The sequence below is a fragment of the Astatotilapia calliptera genome, chromosome 5 (assembly GCF_900246225.1).
Source record: "Astatotilapia calliptera chromosome 5, fAstCal1.2, whole genome shotgun sequence".
Classification (NCBI taxonomy): Eukaryota; Metazoa; Chordata; class Actinopteri; order Cichliformes; family Cichlidae; genus Astatotilapia; species Astatotilapia calliptera.
In genome coordinates this window covers 18193564-18210647 of record NC_039306.1, presented here as the reverse complement: position 1 = coordinate 18210647, position 17084 = coordinate 18193564, and the positions used below count along the sequence as shown (strand labels likewise).

The 17084-nt window shown below is 38.9% G+C and overlaps 1 protein-coding gene across 11 annotated transcripts in view; it reads left to right on the top strand.

Annotated features, from left to right (window-relative positions):
* The window catches only part of atp2b2 (ATPase plasma membrane Ca2+ transporting 2), a 115207-nt gene extending 101134 nt beyond the window's left edge, over positions 1-14073 (top strand). For 9 of the 11 annotated variants that reach the window (XM_026167720.1, XM_026167719.1, XM_026167721.1 and 6 more), the window contains 9 exons: positions 2775-2954; positions 3104-3191; positions 3327-3433; positions 4254-4445; positions 4686-4899; positions 5002-5213; positions 5347-5454; positions 5560-5742; positions 11702-14073. In XM_026167720.1, the coding sequence (XP_026023505.1) occupies positions 2775-2954; positions 3104-3191; positions 3327-3433; positions 4254-4445; positions 4686-4899; positions 5002-5213; positions 5347-5454; positions 5560-5742; positions 11702-12013 (1596 nt within the window). In that variant the 3' untranslated portion in view covers positions 12014-14073. Of the gene's footprint in view, positions 1-2774; positions 2955-3103; positions 3192-3326; positions 3434-4253; positions 4446-4685; positions 4900-5001; positions 5214-5346; positions 5455-5559; positions 5743-7872; positions 8063-8375; positions 8426-11701 lie in introns of all 11 variants that reach the window. The other 2 variants (XM_026167728.1, XM_026167725.1) reach the window with 1 other exon arrangement.
* The last annotated feature ends 3011 nt before the right edge of the window (positions 14074-17084 follow it).

Sequence of the window (17084 nt, the reverse complement as noted above, 5' to 3'; positions counted from 1 at the left end):
CTATCTTTCTCTCCAAAGCTGAGCTATATTAACTGAGAATCCCCTCTTGTATTGCAATATTATGGAAGGTTTTTTGCAATTTGGGGAAAATTATAGTGTTCAGATGAATAAATACAAAAGAAATCAAATATTTAATGCTGAACATACTGTACAGTAAAATGAATATGTAGTGTGGCCACATTTACATAGTGTTTTTATGTTGTTACTGTCCACTCAAAGTGCTTTAACTAGAAGTCATATTCTGAGCATATACTAGCAAAACCCTGCTCTTATTCTTTTTTTCAAAATTATATCAATATATAAGCTGTCAATATAGTGTCATAAACATCAAACAAATGTACACATAACATAGTTACAATTATGTTGTTGGTTTTGAGATCAGCTGCTACACACATATAATTTGTAAGAATTTGAATGTTATAAAATAATTCCTGAAAATTATTAGTATTCCCTAAACACAAATTCAATAAAGCTATTGAATAATAGAAATTGATAACCCTGCCACCTTAGACAGTTTGTTATACTTTCATCCAGATTGATCGATGTGTCTAGGAGGAGTTAGGGAAAAGACACGAATACAAAACCTGGAGTTATTATAGACTTATTATTGTAGAGGTTATCCACTGCATCCATCCCATAAACTGTTTTACATCCATGGCCAGTTTAGACTTGCGCGTTAACCTGATGTGCACGTCTTTGAACTGTGGGTGGAAGCCAGAGTACTTAATGGAAACCCATCGACGCACAAGGAAAATAAGCAAGCTCTGCACAGGAGGGTCTCAGTTTGAAGCAGGAACCTTCTTCCTAACCACACCACCACTATGCCACCCATATATACTGTGTTAACATAGCCCTTCGCAGTGATGCATAGCCTCAAAGTTTGCAGATTACTCTCTCTACTCAACCCTAGAGGTCACTCGGTATCTGTCATTTTCAATAACCCAGTTGAGAAGCAGTGCACAGAAACTGCTACAATCCAGTAAAGACTTTCCAGGCTCTTTGCTAAATTAACTGGTTAATACTGGAAATTAGATGACATTCCATTATTTTAAAAGGGTCAAACAGACTAGTAAACATGGTTTTGGTTTGTTTATTAGTCTCTAATTTCTTCCTCTGTAATGCAATGTTTGTTTAATAAGTGGATGCTCTCTGAGAACGGCCCCAGAGAGACGAGAGAGAATAGTGGAGGGAATGAGAGACTGAGAAATGTTCAAAATCAGATTTCTGTCAGAAGGATGACAGAAGGCAGGAGGATGATGGGTAGGAATGGTAGAGAGAAATGGTAGAAAATGAGAGTGTAACCAGATCCATATAAGAGGCACGAGGTGCTTGTTTCCCAGTCTCACCTACTAGACTCCTACTTTCTTCCTCTGATGGACCAGATTGTATTTTTAATAAACCTCCAGTCTTTTCTTCACCTCCTAGTTTCAAGTGAGCAGTCATCTTGAGCAGTACGAGTCCAAGAGAAATGAAAGGTTTAACTAAATACCAGGGATGACAGACGAGCCAAACAGGAACCTGATATCTTGATAACAATGAGTCAATATCTGGATAATATAGAGCATGAGCTTGTTTAACTTATAAAAATCACATTACTACATATTACTTTTTTCTTTTTTTTTTCTGTTTACATTTGAAGAATATTTAACTTCGTTGACCTCTTCAGAGTATTAACTGGCTATTAGTTGGCTATTTTATTTTGTGTAATTGATGAAATGACAGGCTGATATAGGTTAAAGATGGTTTTGTTGTGACTGAAGCAAATATTGTTCTTCTTCAAATATCGAATTAAATGAAATAATTTCGCTTCTTTGACTGTTGTAGGTTTTCATATTTAGGATAATCATTTTTGCATGTAGCAGCTGCTGTGCAAAAGTTATGTAGTTCTAAGTAGGCGAAAAAATCCTATCTGTTTTTATTTTAACCTCCAGCTTATTAAAGACCTGCACTCCTCCGCTGTATAGCCATACTTTGTAAAAACAAACTTCTCTATGCTTGCATGCATAAGCAGTTCGATTCGGCAGTTTAATGCATGATGCAAGCGCACATTTCAATGATGGATCCATGTTTTATGTTTTTTATGTGTGAAGGCAGAAAGAATTACTTGCCTGCATGTATGTGTAAACTGATGCAAGTTGTTATTATGGTACGTGAGCACAATTGTTTATGTGTGGGTTTGGAGAGCAGAGCTCGCCCACACTGACCTTTGCAAGGAGAAATATGTGTTTCTGAATTACTACTCTTTTGCAAGATGCTTCAACTACAGATCCATATCCATACATGAGTAGTCATAATTAATTTATTGCAATACTATCTGGAGAACTTAATAATAATGGGGCTTTGATTTACTTGCTTGCATGTGTTTGTGTTTTGTGAATAACTGCAAGATTGTTTTTTCATTTATAAACACTACTCAAATACTGAAGCTCTGAAAACTGTGCATGTGCCACCAGATGGCAAATGGAATTTAAAATTCCCTCAGGAGTTGGTGGAGAACAAAACCAGAGAAAACCAGAGAAAAAGTGAAAATCTTAATTTAATTCATCCAGTGGTCAGAAATGCAGCTCCTTCTACTACTGGGTATATCAGAAGGCTTCCTTGAAATAAAAGGTTTGCCAGACCTCCGCACAGTAAAAGCTGGCTGCATTATGCTCAGTCTTAGTATTAATTGGTTAAATTTGGTTAGTGCAGCTTTAAATAATAGGTGAAATATGCTTTCCTTTTTACATATTTCTGTTGTACTGAATGATTGTGCATGTGTCTCCCTATTTTAGGTCCCTGATGCCATTCAGAAGTGCCAGCGTGCAGGCATCACAGTGCGTATGGTGACAGGAGACAATATAAACACAGCCCGAGCCATAGCCATCAAGTGTGGTATCATCCACCCAGGAGAGGACTTCCTGTGCATCGATGGCAAAGAGTTCAACAGGAGGATCCGCAATGAGAAAGGAGAGGTACAGCAAATACTGTCAGTGTGAGAGGAGGTAAAAAGTGAGCCACTCATGGAAGAGAGTTGCAGAGGTTAAGGAAAAATAAGCAAAAGTGTTGCTCTTGTTCCTCTCTTTCAATTTGTGTTTGTGTGTGTCTATGTGTGTGTGTGCAGGTGGAACAGGAGCGTATCGATAAAGTTTGGCCTAAACTCCGAGTACTGGCTAGATCATCCCCAACCGACAAACACACACTCGTCAAAGGTGAATTGGTTGCACACTTTTTGCTCTGACTTAGACAGAGATCATTACTGTTGCCTTTCCTTGTTTCTTGAGTCTTTGTGCTTTATGTGTATATGCACTTCTTCCTATGCTGCTTTGTTTATCTCTTTATTGCAGGCATTATTGACAGCACTATGGCAGACCAGAGGCAGGTGGTGGCTGTGACTGGAGATGGGACCAATGATGGGCCTGCTCTAAAGAAAGCTGACGTTGGATTTGCCATGGTAAGCAGCCCTTCTTTCCTGTTTTGTTTGGCTGTTTGTTCATGCCTTATCTTGCATTCTTGTGAGACTGATCTCAGTCAACATCTGCAGATGTCTTTTTCACCTCTGCAGTGTTTAAGAATTCTTCTCAGGCGCTCTCACTCTGGCTGCGTGGATAAGGAGCTCCCCCTAGTGGATTTCATTATTAACGCAGTTATTCTGCAGAAGCTTGTTCAGCTTGTTAAAAACGTTATAGCAAAAACCATATATATATTTTAATAGGTCTTATGTAACATGAGTTGCAGCTCTCCTTCTACACTGTGGTCCTGTAAGATACTGTAAAAAAGTATTTCAGCTTCTGTGCTTAAGCAGGAAATCTGATTGAAGGAGATTGGTTTGGGCTCAGATTTCAACCTAATCACGCACATTAATTCATTTAATGAGACATGTTTAAAAAGATGTCCGCATAAGTATTCACTCCACACTTTCACTAATAAGGGCATCCTTGTCCAAATCCAGCCACTGCCTAGAAGGTGCTGCTCGTGCTTCTCCTTCAAAATATAACATAATACAGAAAGAGAGTCCCTCCTACAGTCTGCGCTTTACCTGATTACATGCACACTGACTCCTTAGGTAGCTGGTATTATTATTAAACACAACAGTGACTCATCTACAGGGTCCAGCATTGTCCAGTTGACTGCAGAGTTGATTATATGCTTCAACGTTATTTTTAACGTGGTAGGCTGAGGAATACTGCAGTGTGATGAAGTTAGAAGGAGAGCAGCTGTGAAATAGAAAACTCCAGTTTCTTTCTCACTGCAGCTTGTCATTATTCTTCCAGGGTATTGCTGGTACAGATGTGGCCAAGGAAGCATCAGATATCATTCTCACCGACGACAACTTCAGCAGCATCGTGAAAGCAGTTATGTGGGGCCGAAATGTCTACGACAGCATCTCCAAGTTTCTTCAGTTCCAGCTTACTGTCAATGTTGTAGCTGTCATTGTGGCTTTCACTGGTGCCTGCATCACACAGGTCAGAAGGATGAAAAAGATTGCAAAGTAATACCAGCCCGCTATCATGGTCATTTTTAACACAGTTGATGGTGATGAAATGGAATTTCATCCAAGTTGGTTTACTGTTGCCTAATCAGTAATTCGAAAGATGATAAGTGCTTACAACTTCAAGAAATACACTTATGTTTCATGCCTGGTTATATTGTAGTTCTATTATTCTATTCTGTTATTGATACATGTTACTGTCACCTTTCTTTAGGACTCTCCTTTGAAAGCAGTGCAGATGTTGTGGGTGAACCTTATCATGGATACTTTTGCATCCCTGGCTCTGGCGACAGAGCCTCCCACGGAGTCTCTGCTTAAGAGGAAGCCATACGGTCGCAATAAGCCTCTCATCTCCAGCACCATGACAAAGAACATCTTAGGACATGGAGTCTATCAGCTCATTATCATCTTCACACTGCTCTTTGTTGGTACGCACGGTTATTTTGCTCTGTTATACCGATGTAGGATATTACAGATTTAAAGACTATGGCATAAATCTGACTCCCTGACTCTCTTTCTTTTCCTTCCAGGTGAGCAGATCTTTGACATCGACAGTGGCCGCAATGCTCCTCTCCACTCTCCACCCTCTGAGCACTACACCATCATCTTTAACACCTTTGTCATGATGCAGCTGTTTAATGAGATAAATGCCCGCAAAATCCACGGAGAGAGGAATGTTTTTGACGGTATCTTCAGGAACCCCATTTTCTGCTCGATTGTTTTTGGCACGTTTGCTGTGCAGGTAAGTGGATGCATTAATTCCTGAAATTACTTGTTTTTCTCAGTTATTTTTAATTTTAATTATTAATTATTATATTTTTTTCAGATAAGTAATGGTAATTTTCAGTTTTCTGTGTACTTTATACTTTGCATAGATCGTGATTGTGCAGTTTGGAGGGAAGCCATTCAGCTGTCAACCTCTAGACTTGGAAAAGTGGATGTGGTGTGTTTTCCTCGGGCTGGGGGAGCTTGTGTGGGGACAGGTAATAGGCAAAGTTTTCCCTTTCTAAGTCTTTTGGTCAATTTTCCTGTCTGTGCATCTCTACAGTAAGTACATCACTTAGTGCTTTTACTTCTCTGCGGGTTAGGTGATAGCCACCATACCCAATAGCAGACTGCGCTTCCTGCGGCGGGCAGGGCAGTTAACTCAGAAAGATGAGCTGCCAGAGGAGGATGTTAATGAAGAAAATGAGGAGATCGACCACGCAGAGAGGGAGCTGAGGAGAGGACAGATCCTCTGGTTCAGAGGACTCAACCGCATTCAGACTCAGGTGAGGGCAAGTAACAGAGACAGTTCAACAGCATGTGGACTTTATGGTTACTTGTTTAAAAATCAGTTTAAGATTCCCTTTAATTTTACACAATAATATGCTGAGTTCCATAATAATAATATAATAATTTTGTCCAGTTATATAATAAAAACACTAAAAGGTAAATATGTCACCCCTAATATTTACTAAAAAGCTTCTCTTTTACTGTTTGTCTGTGTTTCTCAGAAGATCTGTTTTGTGTAGGTCTCTCCACCTCAGGCATTGCCCATGAGGAAGTGATAGACTGTATTTTATATGTTGGTCATGTTAGTCAGTCACAGTTTTAAAGTCCTTTTATCTCAAGATGAATTACTCAGGAGCATAAAGATGCCATTTTGCCTCGCTGGACTGCCTAGATCACCGCCATGGACCTGTGGAAGCTCCAAGAGTTAAATACAAGTATATAGCCACTGAACTGTTTTCACATTTGTGAGCTCTGCAGACCGGTATCACTGTGATATTGCAGACAGTCCGGCTTGTGTGCTGGATCTGGTTTCGTCTCACTGATGTGTTATTGATGGGCCTGGGTGTAGTACTGTGGACAGATGCTGCCTAACATCCGCAAGAGCAAGTTAAAAAACTACAGCCAGAACAGTATCTGTGCTGTACGCAAATGACAGTGTTTAGTGTTAAAGTATAGAATCCTTATTAATAAGCTGGTTATGATCAAATTAAAATGAGTCATTGTGGTCAGCTGTGGTCAGAAGTTTACATACAGTCATCATGGGCATGAATGTCATGGTACTTTGGAGCTTTTAATGATTGCTTTGAACTGTTCTTTTTCCAGGGTTGAATGATTGTACAGCGAATGTCTGTAATGACTTTAAGAAACAATAACTGGGTGCAAAAGTTTGAATTTATTTTGTATTTTCTCTGATCCATATCTAAGCTCAAATATATATGTACACTTTAATAAAGTCTGCTTAAGGTTCTACAATGCCTTTTAAATTGACTTTAAGGCTTAATAACTTCTCATTAGTGATCATGACTGATCAGTCACACTCACATTCAGAACAATATGAAAGACCAAGGAACTCACTGAGGATCCAAGAAGGACAACTGTAGATTTCTATCTCAGTACAAGTTAATTGCACATATGTACAATTTGCCAAGGTCTGGAATAAGAGCCAAACTTTCATCATCAGATGAGAGGAGGTTGGTTGAAGTGGTAAATTCTGCATAATCATTCTACCCTGCAAAAAGAACAGGTCAAATAAATCATTTAAAGCCCCAATTTACCATGACATTGACACCCATGATGAGTACATATAAACTTCTAATCACAACTGTATATGCATTGGTCAGGAATTTAAACAAAAGAAAGAAAAACGAAACCCAATTTGAACTAAATCTTAACTTTCTTTTTCAGTGAAGATGTCACAAAACAACATGCACTGCATGATGTGAATGGCTGCATCTGTGAATTTAATTTGTTTACATCAGATAGTAAGTCAAAGGGTGGGATCACCCAAATTAAAGGAAAACAAAGCTTTTGGCAATCTTCCTCTTATGCTATCTGGCCATGCAGAAAGTTGTAATTTCCCAAGGTTTTGTAATATCATATTTTAGGTACTGAATACAAGTTTGTTCTGTGGTGCTAATAACGTAGAACAATAATGCAAACAACATCAGTGTTACTCTGGGTAAAAAAGAAACACTATCAGAACGAACATGAAATGTTTGCTTTGTAGAAAGTTCTTCTACTGTAGACTGCTCACGCTTACTTCTCTTAAATTTTACACGAAAATGATTTGTGTTTCTTTTCCAGAGATAAATATTAGCTCCTGAATTTTAATAAAATGTTTTTAATGTTGCTCTGTATCAGCATCACGCAACAAATCTGAAGGGAACCCAGAGTATTTGCATGGCCACCATTATAGCTCACATGTAATTTGGGTGAACCAGCTCTTTAGATCAGATTCAGTGTTTTTGCTGTGGGGACACCACACCCTGACTTTTAGCTGCCCTCCATCATGTCATGACTGAGATACTCCCTCTACCACCAGTCACCCTACCAATCAACCTGTGTTACCATTTGGTCTGTGTCACTCTGAGCAGCCATTTGTCCTCTCCTGTCCCGCTCTCCTACAGATTGAAGTAGTCAACACCTTCAAGAGTGGCACCTCCTTTCAGGGGGCAGGGGCTCTGAGACGCCAATCATCCACCACCAGCCAGACCCAGGATGTAACCAATGTTTCTAGTCCTAGTCACGTGTCCTTGTCCAATGCCCTTTCCTCTCCTACAAGCACTACTGCTGCTACTGCTCCTCCCACTACTGGCCGTGAGTCAGAACTCTGTCAGTCTGCTTCTCCACTCTCTTTGCTTCAGGGGTGCCATCCTGTCATGAGCAGAAAGTTATTTTTTGTAGTTTATTGATTTATTTGTTTTTAATTTACAACAACAGTCTCCATCTTGAGGTTGGCATTTCTGAAGTTTTTTTTTTTTTGTCTTTCGTTCTTGCTATTTGCGTTTTCATTTTCTCTATTTCTTCTGTCTTTTTCTTGTTCACGCTGGATTTCAAATTCATCTTGATATCTCGTCCCATGGTTGGGTGTACTGTCTTCTCATTGGTGAATGTGTGTTTGTTTCCTCAGAGTGCTAGGAGCGCAGGACTAAGGGTGATACCCACGGCGTGACATTTCAGGTTGTGAGTTTGTCTCCCTCTGCTCATCTTCCATCCATCATCCCCTCATCCAAACCTCACATTTTTATGTCTTTATAGACATTAATGTGAACTAATTCCAATCAAATCACCAAGTCACTGGGTGAACATTCAAGTATAAGTTGCAGTGTTAACTTTGTTTTTGTTTGTTTTTTTTACCTGGGAGTGTGACGCTGTTGTGGCAAATCACATTGGCTTGGCATAAAACAAATTTTACCTCCTACATGTCCTTTGAGCTGAATCACCAGCAGTGACAAGAAAATATTCAGGTAGCAGCGGTATATTTGGCTTAAAATATTTTCACATTTGACTGCCACATTGCAAACTTTGAGGCGAGTGTGTATTTTAGTCAAAAGCGTCTGTGTTATTTAATGATTTGCCCACCTTCATCTTTCTGTCTCTCTCACTCTCTTTTGCACACATGGACACACATATCCTCACTGACAACAACCTGTTATTGAAAATCAAATTAAATCCCATGTGAAGGTTGTGCGAACTGGAATCGGGGCCAGGGTACTCACTATAAGGCAGTAGTGTACCAATAATTCATCCCGTCTTGTTGCTTCATACTGTTGGTGTAGTTGACTGTCATGTTACCATAGTTACAGACATAGATCCTCTGCAGCAAAGTAAAATCAGCCCCCACCCTTTTTTGACACCCCATCAGTGTTACTTGTCAGACATCCTGTCACATGCAATCATCCAGACAGGCTTCTGTTTATTATTAATTTTCATTTCTCTCCTTACACCTACTCCACCACAGTTACGGCAGCACTACCAGAATGTTTGCCATATAATATGCTCTATTCTCAAAGCTTTATAAATCTAATATCTTAAAATTAGAAGGAATATTGTAGTCTTAAGGTTTGTGGCAGAGTTTAAATTTCAAATACACTACATGGACAAAAGTATTGGGCCACATTTCGTAATTACTGAATTCGATTGTTTTCACCATAAAGTTACAGAACAAGGTTGTTGTTCTTTTGGGGCCCCAGACAAAAATTCACAGAAGGACCCGCCAACAGCATTTACTGCCACTTTGTTTTAAATAATTTGACTCCACCGCCACAAACAATAGTCCGATAAAATGACAGTAAAACATTACTTATGGCAGAAACCATGTTTATTTTGACAACAATGCCCAAGACTAAGTTAAAAACTGTTAATACTGTAGCTAGCTTCTGTGTTGCTTTAACATGCTAGCTATGCAAACAGGCCCATTGCCAGTGTCCTAACTATGCTGCTCTGCTAGCTAAGTTAGCTAATGTTAAACATCTAAGTAAAGAGAAGAAATAACTTCATGTTAGTGGAAGCTTCATGATTTTGACTGTCTCTCCCCTACATTTAAGGCTAGACTAGTAGCATTTACTGTAGCTAGTGAGCAATATATTTATTAGCCATTATTGTTTGCTTCATTCCCCACTGTCCTGCTTTTTCCCCTCTTCTTCTTCTGTCTATTTTCACTCCTAAAAGGTTTCCTAACATTTGGCTTGTTTAAACAGACTGATGTGTGCCACTTGCGATGGGAGTGAGTAAAGGTGGGCAGGACCCCTTAGGGAAGTCAGGTCTCAACTACTGGCATTGCAAACCTTGCATATTACCATTGCTGTAGTTTGAGGTTGATCAGACCTTGGGGTCCCCTGCTGGCCTGGGACTCCAGGCAGCAGATTGCCATGCCTGGTGACAAATGAAGGCGCATAATGTGTAAAGGTTATCAAGTCTCTGCTGAGTCAGTAACTGCAGGGCTCCAAAACTCCTCTCGGATTAACATCAGCATAAAAACTGTGCAGCGGGAGCTTCACAGGCATGGGTTTCCTGTCCCAGTATTTTTGTCCATTTAGTGTATTCACTGCTCCTGTGAAGAATGAGAAAACAGGTTTCTTATGTTTAATTAAACGTTTTATTAACTGGAAACACAAACTACATAAAAGCATTGATATGTTGCTACATTCAACAGCAATTTATTTTCATTTCTTTAGTTTCAGCTACTTTAAACGAGAATTGAGTTAATAATGTAAATGTAAAGCCAATTATCAATTAAAACCCAGCAACAATTCTGATGCAGTTTTTTCCAAATACCTCACATTTTTGTCATGATTTAGTTTCTTGTAAAACGTTAGTAGGATGTTTTTACAAAATAAATTGAAGATGCACACAGGGTTTATGAAAACAGCAATTTGCCATAGTCTGTGACTACTGTGCTACTTTTTAGTCTCAATAAATTGTCACATAGTTGTTTGGACCTTATACTTGAGTGTTTACGTCGACGTGCATGGACTCAGGAACATGCTTTGACCGTCAGACGTCTGACAGTAAAACTCTTATTTTCATTATTCACTTCCATGTGTTTAGTGTCTGTACTCTGTGTGCCGGTGTTCACCACTCCCTCACTGTCCTGTTGTCATGTTGCATGTAGTTTGTGTTTAGCTCCTGTTCATTTTCTGTGTTTGTCACATTTTAACCTGCTGTGTTTGCTCGTTGTCTCAATGCCACTGTTTTGCTTTTGGTTTTATTGTTTTGTTGTGAGTTTTTACACTGCGATGCTTGTGTTGAGCCAACCTCATGCAGGCTTGACTGTCCATTGCCCTGTTTGAGACCATGCCATACCCACCGTGTGCTATACTCGTGTGTTTGTGTGTCCCACTCAGAGTCTGTGTGGATATTGTCCCAGACAGTGTTCTGGTATCTTCAGAAGTTTTTAAACCACTTGATTGGATCTCTCAGATCTAACCTCCTTCCTTCTTACTGACCTCGTCCACCAGATTTCTACAAACTTGCATGTGATATTCTCCTTTAAATTTTCTGTAAGCATTCCATTTATTAACGTGGCTTGTTTCTAGGTATACAGCACATTGGACTAAAGCGTATACTTACAACGAGCATTCGTGTTGCTTTGGTATTTGTTTTTCTTGAAATGTATGATTTTGTTGTGTTTTTTTATGATTGTGTTCCTCACAGTTTTCCTTAGTGCACGCCAAAATTGAATGACTTGTGACTGTAGTCATCTTGTGAAAGCAGAACACAGGCTGCAGTCGCCTTCTCCCTTGCTGTTCCTCCACCTTCTGCTCCTTCTTTAACTCTTTATCCTCAAATGAGAGGATCCCTCCTTCTATGCCCCTTTTCTCTTCAAACCCTCCCACCCCCCCGCCTTTTCTTTCATCTCGAGGGTACCTCCAACCCTTTGATATTGTCTCCGGCATCACCTCTTACCATTTTTCTTCTTGTTTTTTTGTTTTGTTTTGTCCCTTTCCATGTCAGATCCGAGTTGTGAATGCATTCCGTAGCTCCCTGTATGAAGGCCTGGAAAAACCAGACTCCAGAACATCCATCCACAACTTCATGACACACCCTGAGTTTAGGATAGAAGACTCCACGCCCAACATCCCCCTTATTGATGACACGGACGATGATTCTGCTCGTAGAAGGATGAAGTACTCAAGCCAGCCCTCGTCCCCTAACAAGAACAACAACGCTATTGACAGTGGCATTAATCTCACTATCGATACCAGTAAATCAGCTGCGTCCTCCAGCCCTGCCAGTCCTCTGCACAGCTTGGAGACAAGCCTCTAACCCTGATCCTAAACTCAGCTCTAACCTCTAATGTTGTTTCCTCACATTGTCGGGACACCTCCTCCAATTCCTCCAGACCTTTAACTGTAACCATACAAGTCTTCACCCCCAAATTTTCACCCAATTCTCAACTTCGAGCTCCCCCAAACCGCTACCTACCGGCAACACAGTCCTGGGGGGAAAATGTCCACCATTTTCCCTTAGCCTAGAGCCCTTGAAGCGCTCTGCTCCTTTCAAAGCAGAGAAAATCTAAGTAATATGTCAAGGTGAAAAGAAAAAACAAACTAGCATACAATCAAAAAAGCGCAACAAAGCCACAAAACCTACACAGCCATCCTGCTTTTGTGGTTGTATGAGTACAGCGGCAGTCACGGTGGTGTGTACGACAATACACTTGTACTGGTTAGCATGTACTGTATAAGCGTGGGTCTGACTGCGCATATGTACGAATGGTGTCTTTAGCGGCACTGGGAGGAGGACGATGAGGAGGGAGACTGCTGAGGAGTAAAAATCACACAAGAGGACAGACTTTAAACTCTGCTCACTCTTCCTCTCCTCAACGAAAAACATTGTTAATACTGATAATAGTTTAAATTAAATTGAAAAATATTGTTATTATTCTAATTCTGATTCTGATTATTATTGTTCTTATTATTGTTGCTCCTGCATGAATGTACATTACCCAGGTTTTATTTAAAAGGCTTTTAATTTTATTGGAGTTCTTTGGTTCTGATGGGCTAGGCCTCACTGTGGACTGCGATTTTAAAGACAGCATCTCTGAGTTTCTGGCCTGCAAAGTCCCCTCTTCTGTGTGGCATGAACATGTACCCAACTGTACAAATTTATTTCATCCATAAACGGAAATGTGTATCGAGGTGGTGGGGCTCAACTTGCACAACAGTTTTGCACCTGTCCGTAAAGAGGAATGCAAAATAATAATAATGATGATAGCATTTATGGGATATATTCTATAAATTTAAATACATATAAATATATTTAGAGAGAGTTTATCTTTGTTTGTTGGCATGTTGCCTTGTTCCTGCTTCAATGGCTCCAATACCTTTGACTTATTTATGTCTTAAAGAGAATGTAATTTGTTTACAACCTCGTAGAGATAAACTTCCTGGTTTCTAGAAGGAGGAAGGCGAAGTCGAAGCTCAGATGGACCAGAGCTGTTTCGGTGTGTTATTACTGAAAAACCCTGTGCTGGAATTTGCCTGCTGTCTTGTCAAATAATGTAGATATTTTTAGAGGTTTAACAACAAAAAGAAACCAAAATATAATGGGATACATAGTAATTGTGGAATCTTAGTATTACTCTATATGATTGTTGGGATCAAGTTGGAGTGGCTTGCCTTTGGTTTTTTTCTAAACAGAGGCCTCCTTTTTGTGACAGAGGGGGATATTTTATTCTTTTTATCCACTGCTTCTTCTCTTTTGTTAAGATTATGTCTTATTTTTCTCTGTGCTTCAGCACTGGCCTGGGGTCAGGGCTCGAGTCAAAGGCTGATATCAGGACCTTTATAGCGAACTCTTCTAGATAAACCTGCTTCTTCAAAGGACTTGAGGTTTTTAAAAAAAACAACAAAAACAAATCTATGACCATCAAAAGGCTGCAGCTGAGTCATATTAGAAATTTGCAGTTATATTTGGCTTCTCTGTACCGCTCGGAAATCAAAACGTTTCGGTTGAAAACATGGAATATTTTTTGCGTTGTGTCTATTTTTTATTTAACCTATTGGTTTATTTTTGATTAAAGGAGTTTCTTTTCCTCTAGCAGAGACACATGCAGCCACACAAAGCTGCAGACATTTTTAACATCTAAGAAAACAGAAAAACTGAAAAAAAAGAAGAAATGAGAACAAAAATGGAATGTTGCTTTGACTCTTTTTCTATATATATATATATATATATATATATGAGAGAAAAAAGATTTTCTGCACTATCTGGTTATGAATGAAAACTTCTGTGGTGTAATTCTAGATGTGCTTTTGTGTGTTTTAACCAAGCTTGTCTTCCTGCCGTCACAGAATATACAGTACTCTAGCATCTCAACTGTACTCACTAGTTGTAAACTATTTATTGTGCTTTGACCAATCAGACATTACCAGACAGATGTTACATACAGAAGGCACATTTACCCAGTCTTATTGCACTCCGAAGGACAAGGCCACTTAACTAGCCTGTACTATTGTATTTCTATTACTAATCGAAATCACTGGCAAGCATGACGTGATAGGCTCATTATGCAACTTGAAAAGAAAAAAACCCTCCAGATTTTTCTAAAAACAAAAATTCTATAAGCTAGTAAAGTATATACAATCATTTATCCAACAAGTTCTATCTCTCTTCTTTTTTATATCCTCCTCCTCTGTCATTTCCCAGCCAATCTGTCCATCTGGAGAGGGTGCACAAGCTTTACCAGTCAGCTCAGGCGTGTTGAAAACGTAACATGGACCATCTGAATAAAAAAATCTGTCTTATTTAAGTTGGAGAAAGAAAAAAACCCAGTTTGGGTTCTAATATTTTGCTCGAAAGCTGTTGATTTCTTTTGTTTTCTTTCCATTGTTTTAACTTGACAATTTATTTGTTTCTCTGTAAAAACTGTAAAACAATAAACAAAACAAATACAAAACAATAGCATTTTCAATAATAATAATAATAATATTAAAAAAAAGACTTGAGCCAACATTCTCAAACCACTTTTACATCCGGGAGGACATTCAGCTTTAAGGGGATGCAAAGAAACTGAGTTTAAAAAATAATCTTTGTAAATACAGCGATGAGTCCATCGAGGACAGGAACTCCACTGGTGTGGACACAGGAGCTCCTCCTGACTACATCTACCATCATGCACCACAATGAGTCATACTGCCGATGCAGCCGTTTGGCTGTATGTGATCAATCACTGCTCCTGTCAGAAAACACCGTGATTACATCCCAATCATAACACGTGCTGTAGGAACCAATAATAACTTTGACGATGACACTGATAATGATAACGATGATGATGATAACAATGATACTTTTTGCAATATACTCTCACCTGCCTCGATGTACTGTATTTAGCAGCATGCAGTTTGTGGAACAAAGAAAAAGAGAAATGCCAACAAATAACTTTTTTGGCATATAGCCATTTATGGGTAAGTGATTTAAGTGTTCATCTTGTTTTTATGATATTTTTTTTTATCTATACAATAATTGTAAATAAAGAACTCAATGTCTTTGTTCATTTAATACTATGCAAAAAGTCATGCTTTTCTGATTGTTACCCACCCTTATTCCTAGAGTGTGTTGCTGGAATGTTTGTGGTCTCAAAAGTCAGTAAAAACAATGTGATGTAAATTATTTTCTAGCTTGAGGAAAAAGTTCAATAATGATGATGATGATGAAATTATTATTATGATACCATTAGGAGAATGATAATAATGGTGGTGATAGTGATGATGATGATAATGATGATGATGATGATGATGATGAACTGTGACTCTTGCTGCTTGACTGTCCCATTTACTACACTCCTGACAGCGCAAGTGAACAACATAATAAACAAAAAAAAGAACAAAAAAAAAAAAGGAAAAATCACTAAATAAATCTCCCAGAGCAGCATGACCCAGCATGGTGTGTCCTGGCCCCATCTAACATGTCCTGTTCTGATTTGGTGTACGTCGCTTTGTAATGTCAGTGATGACTTTGATTGTTTCACTGTTTTCTGTTATTTTTTCTTTCTTCAACTTTACTGATTTACTTCAAAGGATTTCACAAATTTTAGGATTGTCAGCATCACTGAGAAAGAACTTCCTGATGTTCTTCACCTAAAATCCTTTTATTTTTATGACCGCTTATACTGAGGAAACACCAGAGCGACCTAGGCGACGACCACATAATTGCTACGTCCTCATTTCAAGTTGGGCCAGGACTTTTGTTGTGAGTCAGTTCTTCTTTCCCTCTCTCTCTCTCTTCCTTCCTTTTTATTTATTTTCTGCTCTAATACACTTTTGCACTGTAACAGGTTCAACCAAAGGAAGCTCTCTACTGTTGCCTTCAAAATGTATTTTTAAAGCTAATTTTAACACAAAATTTCAAACTAGTACTACGAGTTAAAGGTGCCTTATAGAGTTTTCTTTTAAACTAATATTTAATATTTGAATGTATATATCATATTTATGTGTGTCCTTAAGGTTCCGTGTGAAACAAAGCCATAATGAGCAGATTGACTTAGCTACAGTAACATCACCCACTGATTGGTAAAATGAATATTTTCATCCTCGTCATCCTTTTGGAACCAGATGTGACTACAAGGGATGGATCTAAGTACATGCTCAGGGATCACTCACTTGTAAGTCACAAGTTGGTACCAGTGACTATGAATTATCCTCTGTTCTCATCCCTGCTGAGGTCCTGGCAGTCAGCCTTTTCTATAGCCTCCTGAGACCTATCCTATTCATGAATGTCCTCTGTAATGGACATTTGTTTTTGGTCTGTATCTTCTTACTTGAGCTACCCTAAAAAGTCCTATTGTACTCAGTAGAGGACATCCTGGCCTTACCAATGATATCTCATGTGTTTGGGTAGCCTCCAAACAGGCAGGAAATCACAAAATCAGTTACAATGAAAGATGCCTTTTTCATTGGTTCTCAGGATGATAGTTATTATTTTTCATTCTCAGCTATTGCCTCCTAGTGCCTGAAACAATGCAGGTTTCAGGCACTTCTACTTTGGCTTCACCTTTCGAATCCATCTTTTTTTAACCATGACTAGAAGCCAGCTACTATCAGTCACATCAACTGGAACTCTTCACTATTTTTGTAGCGTTGATGCCTTTTGAGAGTGTTTGCATGTGCACAGTTACTTTTACAGTCTACACAAGAATTTTTCAGAATTTTTAAATTTCTAGTAGTTCTTACAAAAAACAAAAAACAAGTGGCCAATAACCAACATATTACACTTGAGGCTTTCGATAAAGGGTTAAACACCAGTGGGTAATGTCACAGCAGCTACATCAATTTTTATGAGAGGTCTGTGAGAAGAAACAAAACAGGAACAGTGTGTATGGTGAATGTGCATGATT